At 40.4% G+C, this 17,366-nt stretch overlaps 1 protein-coding gene across 2 annotated transcripts in view; it reads right to left on the reverse strand.

The window, feature by feature from the left end:
* Window positions 1-17,366, reverse strand: part of LOC125900168 (receptor tyrosine-protein kinase erbB-4-like) — a 479,428-nt gene that overhangs the window by 87,530 nt on the left and 374,532 nt on the right. For both annotated transcript variants that reach the window (XM_049595048.1, XM_049595047.1), the window contains exons 17-19: window positions 12,704-12,836; window positions 7,716-7,838; window positions 5,897-5,995 (exon numbers count right to left, since the gene is read on the reverse strand). In XM_049595048.1, the coding sequence (XP_049451005.1) occupies window positions 5,897-5,995; window positions 7,716-7,838; window positions 12,704-12,836 (355 nt within the window). The remainder of the gene's footprint in view (window positions 1-5,896; window positions 5,996-7,715; window positions 7,839-12,703; window positions 12,837-17,366) is intronic.

Genomic DNA, 17,366 nt, shown 5'->3' on the forward strand with positions numbered 1-17,366 from the left:
CCGAACTGTCATGCAGCAGCCGCTGCTGTCCCGTCAAAATACAAACCACACCCAAACAGTTGGTGGCAGTAGTGCACTGTGTTTGCAAATCTCCAATAAACCCCAGAGAAGAAGAAGTGAGTTTGGACCCAGAGCCCAGGGTGGACAGGTTCGCGCCAGTGATTATTCCAGTGCTTGGAGAATTAATATTTAGCACTAGAAATGGGTAAGTACATGAAACATGTGCCTGTCAGGTCTCGCTTGGTCAAGGGGGAGATGTGTACTGTGGCCGAGAGAGGTCACAACACTCGCAAACTCGTGTTTTTTGTTTAAAACCCCAACCATTTGCTCGCGACTTGCGCAAAAAATTGGCGTCTCTTCTATTTTCGATCTTGCTTGCGAAAGCAGCGCGACTCAAGCAGCACGTAGAACGGATGCGGTGTAAATGCTCTAACCTGTTAACATGCTTGTCAAAATGAAAACACAAGTAAACAGCGACCGTTCGTGAGCGCTACGCAAATGCATCGCTTGCGGTGTAAATGAGGCCTGAGTATATGGGAATGTGGATATATACTCTATGGCATTAAAATCAAAATTTTTAATTTCTCGTTTTGCGTTTTTGATCAAAATTACAACCAAATGAACACAAATCAAACAGAAATGTATTTAAGAGATTATTTATAGATGTTGAATGAAAATAGAGTATTTACATCTCTTCCGAACTTTATTAAAACACCTGAAAATTGCTGTACTGCAAAAAGATGTCACCCCATTGGCTTCAACAAACCTTAGAGGACAGATGTATTCAATTCAATTAAAAAAAAAAGGTCTAGCTCACCTGAAATCCTTTTGTTTGAGGTTATTTCTGAAGTACTTTTAAAATTTTGTGTAAGTGGGAAAAAACAAAATGTGACAATTTCAAGGATAATTCTTTCTTTTTTAAATGGAACGGCAGGACACTGATGTGATATTGATGTGCCTTTATTCTGCAAAGCACTGTGGAACAGAAGTGCTTCATAAACAAGGTTTATTATCATGGTTTATAAATATATTGGGCACATTTATTGCACCCAAGTGTTTCAGTATGCTTGATACTCATATAGAATAATTACTGAGAAAAACATTAATGAAAAGAACAGAAGATAATTGTCTTTATACACAGGGGACACAGCATTGCCGAATGCAATTTATCTGGACAGATCACCAGGGTTTCTGCTGCTTTAGTGAAAACAAGCCTTGAGCAGGATTTTGGCTTTCAAAAGAAAAACACACTGTAGCATATAGCCACTATTATGGGTACATACACACACTAACACACAACCTTACACACATGCAAACATGTACATGCATGCAGTCTTGCTGGGTATTGGCACCCTGTCCTCTTGTTAAGCCCTGGGAGCAAGGAGGTGGTTTTGGCATTTTGTTGCTGTGCCAAACACTTTGGACCATGCGATTGCTGTTTAAAACGAGATGCTTCTTTCCTCTAAGTGCTCCACAGGTAAGGAGTGGAAACCACACACACCCACCCACACACACACACACACACACACACACACACACACACACAAACACAGACTAAAGGACAATCAATCTTCGCTGACATTCTTCAAACAGTCAGGGGCAAGTGAGTGTGGCCTGCAGCTTGAAGGTCACCAGTCAGAATTCCCAGTCTGGCTGGGAAAATATGGATGGGTAAAGTAAATGAATGGCACTTTCCTTTTCCTCTGTAACTACCACTAATGTTCCCCAGAGCAGAGGCTAAGCCCCCAGCTGTTTAGCAGTCAATAGAAGACGACTGTAGAGCAGGGCGAATGTGAAGTAAGGTATCACTAGAAAATACTGGGAGAAACCAGCCCAGGCGCCAGAATAAAATGCTGGCATTGTACATTTCTGCAAACCACAGATATTCTATACCGATATCATCAACACTTCTTAAATGAAGCAGTTCAGATTTCATGAATATGAGCTGAGTTTCCGGGTTGTGGAAGAGGGAATGATAGAACACATGACACCAAGGTGAGACCGAACTTAAATTTTAACATTATCAATATGAGATCTACAAATTTAACATAATGAAATGTACAAATGTAACATATCTGTGCATTACAGAAATGTACAATGCCGGCATTTATTCTGGCGACCGAGTTGGACGATCACAAAATGAGCAGACCAAAGATCAACACATTTGTGTCTGACTCTGCCGCTTACGAAGCCCAGCATAAGTTTACTCAGGAAGACTTTTTTATGCTATATCCATTCACAATTCTCCGTCAATCCGACTCCCACCACTTCCACCAATCAGCTGACTATGGGTGTCCCCTGTCAGGTTAGCCAATCAAACTTTGCAATGATCTCCTTCGGCCATTCAGGTTGCTGCTTTTTCATCTGTTCTCCTCTCTGCTGCTGTCAGCTGTCCTCCACTCCATTCCCCTCCAGTCACCTTATCCAGAGCCATCAAAAGCCCACTCCTCTTCCCATCCAGATCCTCAGCTCCCTCCTCATCACATTTCATCACCACCATTACCACCACCAGCGTCTAGACTCCACAGGGGGTGATCCCTCATCTACCATGTATTTACCACCCTCCTGGAATAGATGACATCACGATGGGGTCTAATCGCCAAAGACTTTTCACCCTTCTCATACTTATGTTCACATGTAAATAAATATTCTTTTCTCACAGAACAAGTCTCTACTGGTTGAATTTTTGTTACTGTTACTGTAGTTCATCTCTCTGCTTTCTTGCTCACCAAATCACATTCTCTGTCTCCCCTGCTGTTAGTGAAATAGTCATTTACATACATCTTGTTTAAGAGTCAGTAACATTAGAATTTCTCATCAGTAATGCAATCTGGTTTGTAAACATGATCACTGCTCTGTAATTCAGAAAAAAAAATCCCATGCCATGAATAGTTAGTGAATTCTCCTCTTTTCCTCACAACTGTAACATGTGAATGGCTTTGCATGTGCATTCTGTTACACAGCCTGTCTGAGTAAGGCAGAATTCACACTTGCCTTGAATCTACTCCATACCTACTCTACAAAGAGCCTACGGCGCACCCTACACCCTACACCCTACACCCTGCACCTTCTCAGAAATGTAACTACACGTTGCAGCAACGCAGACCTCCTGTCTATTTTTGTAAGCTGAAACCATTTCTCTCAGTGGAAACGAAGCTTTTATTTATTTTAATTTCACAGATAAGAAACTTTAAATTGTGAAGACAATAAAGCCTTCACAAAAATAGCTTTTCAGTCTTGTGTATGACTCATCCTACGGGGATTTACACTTCGGGATTTATCCTGGCTTCATATGAGAAGAGGAAATCGCCGCTTGTTGCTAGGCTAATTTATACAATGTAAAATGCCATAGGCTTGTGCTAATAACATTAGCATGTTATGTTTGTTTGGAAAACGTGTTTAGTATGAGACAGTTGTTTTGTCAGTGAATGTTGTCAGTTGTAATAGAGCCCAATTTTGTAACATTACTTTTGTTAAATGTTGCTGTTGTCCCTGATGTCATTTTTTTTAGAGGAAAAGTCCGCTAGCCACTAGGCTAATTTATGCAAATGCATTGTCCGTGAATGCTGCGAGTTATAGTGAAGCTCATTTGTGTACTTGTGTTTGAAATTGTCGCTATTACGCCATGTTTAATTTGTGTTTTGGGTGTGTTTTGAATCAACCAAACTTTACAGCACTTCACAGAAACCTCCACCGCCGACTAGTTTTTTGGAGGTGTAACTGCAGAGTGACACAGACACACCACCGCACAAGTATATTTGCTCACAATGGCGTAGGCCATGTGTGTGTAGGCTACAGCGTAGGGTCTGCTGCATGAGATAAAATCCCCCTTCAGTGTTGATTGGGGGGGCCGAGGTGAGATGCTGGCTTTGTGTCATAGTACACACACACACACACACACACACACACACACTTACAGGGACATGTGCATATCAGATGATATATACAATATTTAATGGATTTTTTGCTAGTATATGCATATGCGTCATTAACAGTTTTACGTCTCTATCACTCTATGTAAAGTTAAGCCCCACAGCACCCTCTTTTGTCTCCCTATATGTTCTGTTATTGCTGATATCTGGTTCTTTGATTGTCAGACAAGCCCTCAGAGCACACAGAGCATTAAATTAAACACACGTAGGATATTCATCAAAGATGTCCTGATAAAAATAGAAAAGCTAACACTCCAAAACTCTCCCTCTTAGACTGTCAAACTAAGTGCAAAACATGAGTGCAATTGGGTCGCTTTCGATGTGTGTGTGTGTGTGTGTGTGTGTGTGTCTGCTTCTGCATGTGTACGTGTGTTGATGGAGGTTATTTCATCTGCATTGCATCATCATAGGGTGATAATTTTGATTTTTTTTCCCACTTTTCCTTTTGAAATGAGCCGAGCTGTGAATGTTTTATAAATGGGGCCTTGTGCACTGTGCTGGGAGCCTATGGCATGGTGTGTGTGTGTGTATGTGCGTGTACGTAGGGGTGCTAAGGGCCCCTGATGGTTTCTATTCTGGTGTCTACGGGGTCTGAGCTTAATTCTTAATAGCTTCATCTCACCAACAGAGCTGATGTATAAGTTCTGCTTTCTTTTAAAATGAGTGACAAGGTTTCAATCTTCTGGTGAATGCTTTTAAGATGGTCAAGTTCCAACACTGAGTATTACCACAGCAACAGTGTCATGATTGGTATATGCTGTATCCGCTGTACTGACCTTACTAAACATGGCTTGACATACTTTGATAAAAGCTAATGTACCTTGAGAAAGAAAGTAGCCCATTTAGTTTAAACTGTGATTAAGTATTGTCAGGTTCCAAACTGATGGAAAATTATGTGAGACCATTATCTGCCAGTGTGATTAAAGAGAAGATCTGTAATTAATTTCTTAAAATAATATTTTTTTTTCCTCAAAATACTAACTCAATTTCTCAAAATAATCAGAAACTTTCTCAAAATATTGACTTCATATTTTGAAATGCTGACTTAGCATTTCAAAGTACTTAGATACTTTCTCAAAATAATGAATTAGTAGTTCAAAATAATGGAACTTTCTCTCAAAATATTGACTAAGTATCTAAAAATAATGATACTCTTTCTCCAAATACTGATTCAATTCTCAAAATAATCAGAACCTTTCTCAGAATAATGTGGTAGTATCTCAAAATTACTTATTATGTCAAAAAGAATGCATTATCTCAAAAAAGGAGAAAAGTTATTGATATCATATTTTGAAATGATGACTTAGTTTCTCAAAATAATGAGACTTTTTTTCTTCAAATACTGACTCAAGTTCTCAAAAATAATCAGAAACTTACTCAAAATAATGAGTTATCTCAAAATAATGAGAAGTATTCTGAAAATAATGAGATATTTTCTCAAAAAAAAAAAAGAATAAATAGAATCTCTCACAATAATAGAAACTTTTTTAAAATAACAACTTGGTATCAAATTTATGAGTTAGTATCTCAGAATAATGAAAAACATGTCACTGAAGATTCTCAGTCATCCAGGTCATGGTAATCATAAGTGCTATATTGTGGGCAACTGGACATATGATAATGAGAAACATTCTCACAATAATGACTTCATTGTTTTTCATTATATTTTGAGAAAGCTCCTCATTATTTTGAAATACTACAAGTCATTTTAAGAAAGTTGCCATTATTTGTAAAACAGTTTTGTTTTGTTTTGTTTTTTTTGTTTGTTATCATTTTAAGGTACTATGTCATAATATATATATATATATATATATATATATATATATATATACATATATATATATATTTCATTCTAATTACTTCTAGGACCTTTTTTTATCACACTGGTGGAAATGGGCTGTCACATAAAACTATCAAGAGAGAACAATTAAAAACTTAAATTTTCAGGATTCGATGATACTCACGTCCATAAACTCCACGTTAGCTTTGGGTCCTGTGGCCTCATTTAGGATTTTAATGGCTACAGGAATCTTCACTGTTTCACCCTCTGGAACCCAAATACCCTAAAGAGACACACACACACAAACAACTGATGAGTGCAAAGTCACAACATTCCAGCTCACCAACATCTTATAAAGAGAGAGATGTTAAACTTTAGTATTTTCAACCTGGACCCTATTTTACCATGTTTTGTGTCTAAGTAGCCAACGGGAACAACACTCTCAGAAATTGTGTCTTGCTTGAGAAGTCTGGTCTCCCAAATGAAGATGTTGCAGGAAGACAATAACAGACAGACCAGATCAGGTAAAACATAAAGAAAAATGTTTCATTTCTCTGTAGGATCATTTCCATAATGCTGTCAGACACATAACAACCTAAGCCTGTCAGAGGCAGAAAGAAACTCTTCAAGTGGATGTACATTTACGATTCACTATTGCCCCTCAGGGTTACACAACAGTTCATTTCTCAGCTGCTGGCTGCAGCGCTCTCGCTTGATGCTGGACCACTTTCAAAAACTGTTGTCTCCATAGTCACTCAATTACAAAAACAAGAAAAAATATGGTCCAGGTTGAAAAAAAAAAAATGCTGGTTTCCCTTTGAAAATTTGACCATCTTAATTATTAAATTGAGGAATTTTCACCTCAAATTCGTCTTTGTCAGCTTTCCTAATAACCATCTTCCATAATCTCACTGAGAGCGTATGTGAAGTTCTGCATGCTGCATGATTAACAGTGAATTTGTCCTTCAAAAAGACATGGTAAAAAAAAAAAACTATTTAATCATTTTGAAGTATCTAATTTCACGTGGGATTAAAGTGATTTAGCAGCTGCCAAAGTGGTCAAAGCATTTAAAAGAGCAGAGAAATCAAGTGCCTCTCAACTTTTTCCAAATGTGCCCCACCTTTGTTCAATCCTGATGTGACTACATCTCTCCAGTGACTGCAGGCCCAACACCTCTGCTCATACATCAATGTGATGCCTCCTTTTTAAACACAGTCTCTCTCCCTGTGCTTGTGTAGATGGTTACGATTTAGCAGAATGAATTGAAGTTGATGAGTAATATTGAAGCATTTTGGTGAAAAGAGAAGTGAGCTGCAAAGCAAAACATGTATTTACAAGTCAATCTGAACGCTAACCCTCAACATTAGCCACGACCTCCGAGCTGTGCCTCAAATAATAAGATCATGCAATCAAGCTGCTGAAGCTCTGCTATCCTGCTGACTGCCTGGGAGGATTTCAACACCAACCAACTGTTCCTCAACCCTGAGAGGATCCAGTGGAGGAAATTTAGATACCTCCTGCCTAGAGGTGGCTGGAGATTCCCGAGGGAAATGTGCAAGATGTTACTTTGAAAAAAGGACATCTGTGCTCCTGATTACACACCTCTGACCCAGAAATGTGCTATAATGTGAATGGATGGATCTACAAAATGACCAGACTCTCGCTGAAATCATCAGTGGAAGTCTGTTCTCTTTCTAATTTCAGCTGTGTCTTTCTCTACTTTTCCCCCAACCCATCATCACACTGGTGGTGACCTCAGCTACCTCTTATTTCACTGTAACCCCTGGGGTCTCGGTGTCTGCTATTACTTATTCTTTTCATCCCCTGCCTCCAGCCTTCCATCTCATTTCCTGTCATTAATGATCCTGCAATTCGTCTCTCTTGTCTTCCTTTTTTTTTTTTTTAAATCAAGTTCTCATATCATGATCTCAACTTCAGGAGGATATTCATTTATTTGTCCATGTACCAACTGATATACATGTTATTTTTGTGCATGTTTTACCTTGTAAACAGTTCCGAAGGCCCCGGAGCCGAGGATCTTGACCCTTTTGAGTTCTGTCTCTTTCAGGATGCGGAGCTGGGCTTGGTTGGGTGCTGTTCCACTGGGTGTTAAAGGTTCCACCAGCTGAAAACAAATCCAGAAACATAAAAGTCATTCAATCAGTGGGTATTGTATCAGAAGCGCTGTAACACAAGCTCCCTACAATGAGATGAATTCATTTTTCACACGGCACCTCTGCTGTGTACAAAGTCAGCATAATCCTTTCAACCAACAAAACAGAATTCATCATGGGAAAATACCAAGAAATTGTTAACATATCTGCTGTCACTCATATTGCCAAGCAGTTATATGTCATTCCAACCCAGTCGCCAGAAGAAAATATTGAAATTGTACATTTCTGCAAACCACTGACATGTTATATTTGTATGTTTCACATATATCATATAATTTCTAAAGTGACCGAGTTCTGATTACATGTCTATGAAATGACTTTGACTCCAGTGGGTGGAGGGGATGATGGATGGCGTGCAACTGAGAGGAGATGGCTGCCAAGCAGAAGGCCACTGTTTGAAGCCAGCAATCAACAAAACTGGTTGTACTTTAGTGAAACACTGGCAGCATTTCCAGTAACAATCGGGCCACCAAACCTGGGCGCTTTGGGCTAAACATGATCTTTTCCATCCATTATCAAAGGGTCTTGTGCCTGAACACAACCACACATTAACCACAGCATTGTAAAGAAACATAAAGTACACAAATCCGCTACATAATGTAATGATGCTACATGCTGGAGATGCTGGAGAAACTTACAATGCCAACATTAGGTTGGGTTTTTAGCTTCAGGATAAGCATGGGAACACAAAACACTTCCATGCCCAACCATACACATGTCCAGGTAAATTTACCAACCCCTTTTCCACAAGATTGTGCCTCCTAACATACCTGAGTTAAGTAGAAAAAGTCCATTTACATGAGCTCCTGCTAATTTTCACTACTTACAAGACTATTCCTTGACTCAACGGCAAAAAAAGGCTGTTTCTAAAAACTGTGACCTAATTTCCACGAAGTCATGCTGTGAAACTCTTTTACCATAACAACAATTACCATGGAGTTACTCGGCACTGAAGTTTTTCTTGAAATAAGAATCCTAAAATAGTGCAATTGGAATGCAGTGTTTACTGTAATTTATTGAAGTTGTAATTGCTCTGAAACCTGTTAATCTTATCATGCATTTTCTGCAAAACACCTAATCTTAATAAGTAACTGCCCTGTACTTCAGGTGACAGGAGGGTTACTATGGCATTTTTCCAGCAAGACAAATCCAAACCCTGGAGTGCCATTACCATTTCAATATCACAAGTAAGAGATTTAATACGTGAAAAGAAGAGGGAGATGGAGATAGGTGGACGAAGAGCGAGGGAAAGAAGTGGGGGGAGGTGGATAATTGCGGAGCCCGAAAAGGAGTTGACACTTTTGTTGTCTCATTACTCCTCAAGTGGAGGAACGAACAGATTTAACAGCAAGAGAGGGAGAAAGATTATATGAGGGGAGGGAGGGAGGAGGGGGAAAGGCGCGGGGCGGGAGAGGAACCGTGGCAGAAACAACAACAACAACAAGACAGCGATGGAGAAGCGGGCAGCTGAATTAGTCCGAGGATGCAAAAGCATGAGAGAGGGAGCAATATAAGGAGAATTAGGAAAAGAGAGGGAGATTAGAGAGGGAGGGAGGGAGGGAGGGAGGGCAGAGAGGGGAGAACAGAGCGGGAGTGTAAATCAGCCTGGCTGTGGTCGGCCGCTTCTGTCCCTCTGGCTCATGGTTACCATTTGATTAAAAACAATAGCCATTCTTCATTTAAATGGAATAACAAATCAGCTTCTGCAGGGTGGGAACAACAAGGGCGGCGGCCACACACACTCATAAAAAAACAAACACACACACACACACACACACACGTGCTCACGCAGGACAATACAGATGTCTTTAAAATGATCTGTCCACACACACACACACCCACACACACACACACACACATAAATACTACTCTATTCCTTTCCACTGTGCAGGGAGCTGTCCAGCTTTAGTGCTGCTGAAGATGTTGAGGCATGAGAAGCTGCCACAGTGCAGCACACTGGAGCTGTCCAGCTTCTCACTCTAAGAGGCAGTGCTGGAAACAACATACTTGCTCAGCTAATGGCTGAATCCAAATGTCCACCCTCTGGACTTGCAGACTGAGCCCTCACGGACTTCAGTTGTACAAAGTGTGACGTATTTACCATCATCATGTAAAGTCTGTAAGGGCAGGGACTGCAAGCGGCTAATAGACAGTGCTCGACTGTTTTACTTGTTGCCGTGGAAACATTCAGCTATCGATGCTGTCATATTTATATATGTCATATAAGTTGAATAAGATGAATATGTATGTATGTTTAGTTAGGGCTGGCTCAGGCTTGCCTTGGACCAGCCCCTAGTTAGGCTGACTTAGGCCTAGTCTGCCAGGGGATCTCCTATAACACTGGGCACCTTCTCGCCTTCTCTCTCTCTCTCTCTCTCTCTCTCTCTCTCTCCTTTTCTAACACTAATGTCCTGTTACTGCATGTCACTAACTCAGCCGTACTGCATGTCAGTAACTCGGCCTCTTCTCCAGAGCCTTTGTGCTCCACTGTCTGGCAGGTTAACTTCTATCACAGCGGTGCCTGCATAGTGTGACGTGTGTGGTTGTGCTGCTGCTGTGGTCCTGCCAGATGCCTCCTGCTGCTGCTGTGATCATTAGTCATACTTCTACTGTTAATATAAACATATAAATTATTGTCACTTATGTATGCTATCAGATATTTAATTTATCATGCTGATCTGTTCTGTACGACATCTATTGCACGTCTGTCCGTCCTGGAAGAGGGATCCCTCTTCAGTTGCTCTCCCTGAGGTTTCTACCATTTTTTTCCCCGTTAAAGGGTTTTTTCTGGGGAGTTTTTCCTTATCCGCTGTGAGGGTCCAAAGGACAGAGGGCTGCCGTGTGCAGCAAAGGCCTCTGAGACAAATTGTGATTTGTGATATTGGGCTTTATAAATAAAATTGACTGACTGATTGAAGGTGATGAATAGTGCCTGCTCATTTGTTCCTGTAGATAGCAAGATATAACTCCCATGTATAGTCTTTTTTGATAGTGTGTTAGGTGCATTAGAGTAAATGCAGAATAACATAAAACATATAAAAAACAAGGAGAGCGCACACACCCATCATTCAGAGAGTATAAAAAAATATTTTAGATTGTCTGGAATAAATAATAAAGGAAGTGCGATATTGCACTTGTTATATTAGCTAAGTATTGCACCGTATCGACAGTTCAGAGCTCAGTTCATGTGGGTATTGAGTGTCCTGACAGCCCATGGAAAGAAGTCTGGTTGTCCTGCTCTTTATGCTCTTGTAGCACTTCCCATTTTAATAGACCTAACTGTCAATAACTTTTTTATACATGGATCTTTTTTTTTTTTGGCAGTTGAAAAACCCACAGCGTCACATCTGTATTGCAATGAATTGTGGGTTATTAAATCAGGGAGGTCTGCTTAAGTCTGCACCCCAAGCAGACTCTCTCGAGGTCTTGTGGACTGGACGAATTGTGGATTTGGACAGCCCTAAGCAAAGTCTGCAAGTGTGGTGAAGTCTGGACATTTGGATTCAGCCAGTGTTAAATTTTTCCTGACAACAGAATGATGAGAAAAAAGTGCATTAATTGAATAGATGCAAAAATGAATCTTAATGTACTGTGACAAATTACACTGGTTTAGGTGGTTAAAGCAGTTGTATAGTGATATCCTTTATATAAGCTACAGCATTATAATGTGGGTTTACAAGTGAGCTACAACTATAGTAATTGAAGGCTGTTAATTATTTGCATAGCTCCTCGGATCACTCTGTAAAAGGTAGTTTCTTATACGTATCGCATTCTTCTTTTTGAATAACAATGCAGCAGTTTCAGCAGATAACATTTGACATTGTTTGCAGCACATTCTGCTTTCACATTAAGAATGCCAGCAAGCTTCTTCCTCATGCTTTTCGTAAGTATTCTTCATTAACTACATAATGCGAAATTAAAGAGACATATAAGTAATCAGGAAACAGTGACAGTGTAAGTGCCTGCCATATGTGAGAGAAGTGTAAGTGTGATAACAAGCCGCATCCGTGCTATTTTGTCATTATAGAAGCTATCGGCACACACACACTTCACTGACACTTGTATGCTCTGAAGAGACAGAAAGCAGTGGAAGCAGACCTTATTTTCACTATGGATGCACAAGTGCATTACATTATGTGCTCTTCTTGTTCTAAAACAAAGGAGGAGTGCTTTCAACTCTTCTAATGGTATGGTCCCTTACCTCTTCATAACAGAAGTGTCCTCAATGGCAAAGTCAACACCTGAGCCACTGAGTTTCTGACACTTTCTCCACCTCTGCAGTCACCATCTGGAGACGTGAAGCCTCATTCTCTTTTCTCTCGCTTTCAGTCTGACTTTCTGTTATTTTATATAGTATGTGCCCAGTGTATGTGCTAGGAATGCACCGACACTCACGCTGCTACACTATAAACCTAGACTTTCAGGCACACACACATATAGTCAAACAAATGTACTCAGGCATTTCCTGTTTTGATCTTGTTTTCTTCAAAAGCTAATGGCATATTCATTATAAAGACTGCCAGTTGTATGCAAAATCTGTCAATCTGCCACTCTTCCTAGAAAAAAAAATCTATTATTTTGTGCCCCTTTCACTGTTTTTTTTCGACCTCCTATTTCTCAACTATATTTTTAATGTTTTTGAGTCTGTAAACCCCAAGCAATGGCAAAGTTATTTGTCCAGTTTGATGCAATAATAAAGGTTTAAACTGATATATGCCATACAACTGCCACCAATTTCCTCTGATTTCCAATCATGCACAGTCTTGAAAACAATATCTTTCAGTGGCAGCAGTTTCTTATCTCCTGCCCTGCTTACCTCTGTCTCCAGGAAGCGACGGAGGGCTCTCTTCTTCTTAATGTTCTTCCGGCGCACAGACACCGCTACGCTCAGCACCATGATCACCACCATGAAGAGGCCACCAATCACTCCTGCTGCGATCAGAGGGGTTCTGAAGATAAAAAAGTGGAGGGGGAGGAGAAGGAGGGAAATTAGCAGATGATGAAAAAGAGGAGGATGCAGGTGAGGAGAAAGCATATATTATTATTTTTGGAAAGAGAGAGATGATGACAGGGGAGGCCGGACGGGTGGGGGGGGTGGGATTGGATGTGTCGAGTAGGAGTAGAGAGGATGAGGAGAAAAAGATAGAAGTTGGCATCGTGTTTATGGTGCCATATGCACACACACACACACACACACACACAGAATAAGTAAATAAACAAACACACAAACTAGAATACCTGGCTCATATTTGTATGCCTCTGTGTACCAGACAATGCACATACAGTTTACATCCATGTCTGCGGAAACATTGATACTTCACACAAATCTTTCCCCCTAGCAGCACAGAAGATCTTTACAGTCAGCACAGTTTTAAGGTGGGCACTCAAGGTGAGGGTCACCTTCTGTTCCAAAAATATGGTGTTGAGTAATGGCCAGAAACGTGTTGTTGCAGGACATTATGATGTCACAGTGTCAAAATGTCATCACTTCATCAATTTATCCTATTAGAGATTTCTTTGAAATTTCACACACCTGACGAATGAATTCCTGAGGTATGGCCAGAACGTTTTGTGAAGTCACAGTGACCTTGACCTTTGACCTTGGATCACCAAATTCCATTAGATTCATTGTTGAGTCAAAGTGAATGTCTGTGCCACATTTGAAAAAATTCGCTCAAGGTGTTCTTGAGATATCAAATAATGAGAATGGGATGGATGTACGTACACATGGACATAAGTTTGTATGGAGGTATACTCTATGGACACAAGTATTTGGTTATACCTGTTCATTATTGAACTCAGGTGATTCAATCAGACCCGTTGCCACAGGTGTATAAAATCAAGCACCTAGCCAACATTTGTGATACAAAATGAGTCGTTCTGAAGAGCTCAGTGACTTCAAGCGTGGTACTGTGATAGGATGCCACCTTTGCAATAAGACGGTTTGTGAAATTTCATTCTTGCTGGATATTCCACGATCAACTGTAACTGATGTGTTAGAAAGTGGAAGCGTTTAAAAACAACAGCAACTCAGCCAAGAAACGGACGACCATGTAAAATCACAGAGCAGGGTCAACGACTGCCAAGGCGTATAGTGCATAAAAGTTGCCAACACTCTGCTGAGTCCATAGCTGAAGAGTTCTGAACTTCCACTGGCATCAATGTAAGCACAAAAACTGTGACAGGAGCTTCATGGAATGGGTTTCTTTGGCCAAGCAGCTGCAAATCAAAGCCAATACCAAGTGTTGGATGGAGTGGTATAAAGCACACTGACAATGAACTGTGGAGCAGTGGAAATGTATGCTATGGGGTGACGAATCCCGCCTCTCTGTTTGGCAGTCAGATGGCGAGTCTTGGTTAGACAGATGCTGGGAGAACTGTGAAGTTTGGTGGAGGAGGGATAATGGTATAGGGCTAAGGTAAGGTTGTGGGCTTGGCCCCTTACCCCCACAGAAGGACAATCTTAATGCTTCAGCATATCACGACATTTTGGACAATGCTATGCTTCCAACTTTGTGGCAACAGTTTGGGGAATGCCCTTTTCTATTTCAACATGGCTTTGCCCCAGTGCACAAAGCAAGGACTATATAGACATGGTTTGATGAGTCTGGTGTGGAAGAACTTGACTGGCCTGCACAGAGCCCTGACCTCAACCCCATCCAGCACCTTTGGGATGAACTGGAGTGGAGATTGCCAGCTAGGCCTTCTCGTCAAACATCAGTGCCTGACCTCATAAATGCTCTACAGAAGGAACGGGCAAAAATTCCCACTGAAACACTCAAATCTTGTGGAAAGCCTCCCAAGAAGAGTGGAAGCTGTTATAGCTGCAAAAGGGGAAGCAACTCTATATTAAAATATATGTATTTGAATACAGTGTCATTACAATCCCTGTTGGTGTAATGGTCAGGCGTCCAAATACTCGTGTCCATATAGTGTACATATATACGGATGGATAGATGGATGAATAGACAACCCGAAAACATAATGCCTCTGGCCACAACTATCGGTGGCACAGAGGCATAAAAAGATGTTTCTAAAGTATGTGCTGTTTTTTGGAGATGATCCTTAAAAAACTTCTTCACCTTCAGTTTTTGTCTGTTTTCCTACCAGCTTGATCTGGTAACAAATATCCCTCCATGCCCTCTCATTAAAATCGAGGCTGAGATCAAAAACATGGAAATAACCATCAAAGTGAATTCTCAGCACCACACTGACGCTGTCATTTGAAATCAAGCCTCTCAATAATTTTCCTGATATGCTCCCCAAACTGTCTACAAAGCTGCTGCAGAAATGAGCGTTCAGAGTTGCCTTTGGTATACCAGCCGATCCCCGCCTTTTTTGCTATAATGAAAGAACTTAATTTGGTCAAGGCATACTAAAACTCTCCTAAATCATGGGAAAAGGCAGCTACTTAGGACTGTATATCACAAAATGCAAGGATACACCCCATAAAATCTTATCACAGTCAGCCGGCTTCATGAGAAGTGAAGAACTCTATCTCCCCCACATCTTTCTCTTTGGCTGGCACAGGGAGAATTTTGAGGACCATTTTGAGGACTTATAATGTGTGATGGTAACGAGCTGTTGAGAAGTAGAGCCTAGCTAATAAATGTGCCAGGCTGACATACCTGATAATATTTGCTTAGCATAGATACTGTATGAGTATTGATAACTTCAGGTAAAAGCTGTAAAAAAAAAAAAAAAAAAAAATCCTCACTTTTGTTTGAGGTAATTTAGACACTGCATAGCCATTACATAGATTACCCACAAAAGAGCACTGACAACTTTATTTTTCATCTGTAAAGATGTCCACCTGATTAAATACCATGGCAATAGTTCTTTGAAGGAATAATATGAAATACACCTCTTGGCTGTCTTGTGGAGGATTAGATGAGAAGATTAATACCACTCTCATATCTGTCCATTAAAGGTCCAGTGTGTAGGATTTAGGGGGACGTACTGGGCAGACATGAACTATAGTATTCATAACTATGTTTTCATTAGCTTACAATCACTTGAAACTAAGAATCTTTGTGTTTTTGTAACCTTAGAATGAGCTGTTTATAGACCCTTTTACTGTAAGTAAACAGAATGATGTGTTTGGTGGGCAGGGTTTAGCTGGAGGCAAAACAATTTTCCACAGACGTTATATTAGTTAGTGCTAGCTAGCAAGTTCTGTTGGCTGGTTTAAGACAATGGAGGAAGATGATGTAAGTGGTGCATTCAGAAATACTCATTTTGACTGCTGGAGTGTACTATGGCACAAAATGGACCATTCGTAGACTTAGAGCGTTGTCTAAATTTACCATTTAGTTATTCAGAGCACCGCACTTTTGGAGCACCAGAGTGCACTTTGTCTGGGGAAACAGAGCAGCAGAGCACTGAGTGGAGTGAAACTTAACTGTTTCTTAATTAATGTAGAAATACAACACTGACAAACAGGGCTCTTATTTTAGTTCTTCTTATTTTAAGAGTGTCAGAATTTATGAATGCACCATGTCAGATCACTCACTCTCCGGGACCGCGAGTGTTACTTGAAAAAGTAAACACTGACCAACGGGACCAGACTGGCTGACCCGTATGCTCTCAGACACACGTACTACAGGATTGCTGACGGTGGAATGGCCGGCTCTGTCGTTGATTACTTTTCCAATTTTACAAAGGAGGATGACACTTCAACAGTTTTCTCCAATTTGTTTTGCTATTAAAGCTAACATTAGCTAATGCACTATTAGAGAAATCCAATATTCCTCTTAATACCTGCCCAATTTCTGATTAGACATGATAACCCTTGATACACAACAACATTATTCAACAGTTAATAAATTCCCCTTACCTGATATAAAGTGTGGGCTGCACATGCGAGCATTTTTTTTAAGATCGCGTCCGTCCAGTCCTCGTCATAAGGCATTTAACCATAGTTGTCTTTTTTTGTTGACAGGCAGTGGCTGCTGGTATATGATAAAATTTCAGTTTTGAACCATGACTTCTTCTATTCTGGCTTCCAATAACACAACAAGACAACATTTTAAAACTCCTGCATAGCCAACAGCCCTGTGGTGGTGAGTTGTGTTTTGCCTCCAGCTAACAAACTGGCATCATTGTGATGTCTGCCCTAAAAGGGTCCATATCTACATATGAACTAATCAAACACTGGCTCTGGATAGGGCTATCTGCACTCTATTGTTGGCCACACTAAATCCTACAAACTAGACCTTTAATATGAATGAACAACCAGGAGAGAATTAGCTTAGAATAACAGTTTAACAGCCCCTCTAAAGCTTACAAATGACCACGTTATCTTCTTTGTTCCATCTATATATACATGGAGATGTTAAAACAAAAATTCATGGTGAAAACAAGAAATAGGAAATCACTGCACTTGGTCGAGAAACAGTCCAGCATGTAACGTAGGTATGTTGTAAAGGTTTTGCGCAGATTGAACAAGCTATAAAGTAGTAAACAGTGGGCTTAAGAGG

The sequence above is a fragment of the Epinephelus fuscoguttatus genome, linkage group LG13 (genome assembly GCF_011397635.1).
Source record: "Epinephelus fuscoguttatus linkage group LG13, E.fuscoguttatus.final_Chr_v1".
In the NCBI taxonomy this organism is placed as follows: Eukaryota; Metazoa; Chordata; class Actinopteri; order Perciformes; family Serranidae; genus Epinephelus; species Epinephelus fuscoguttatus.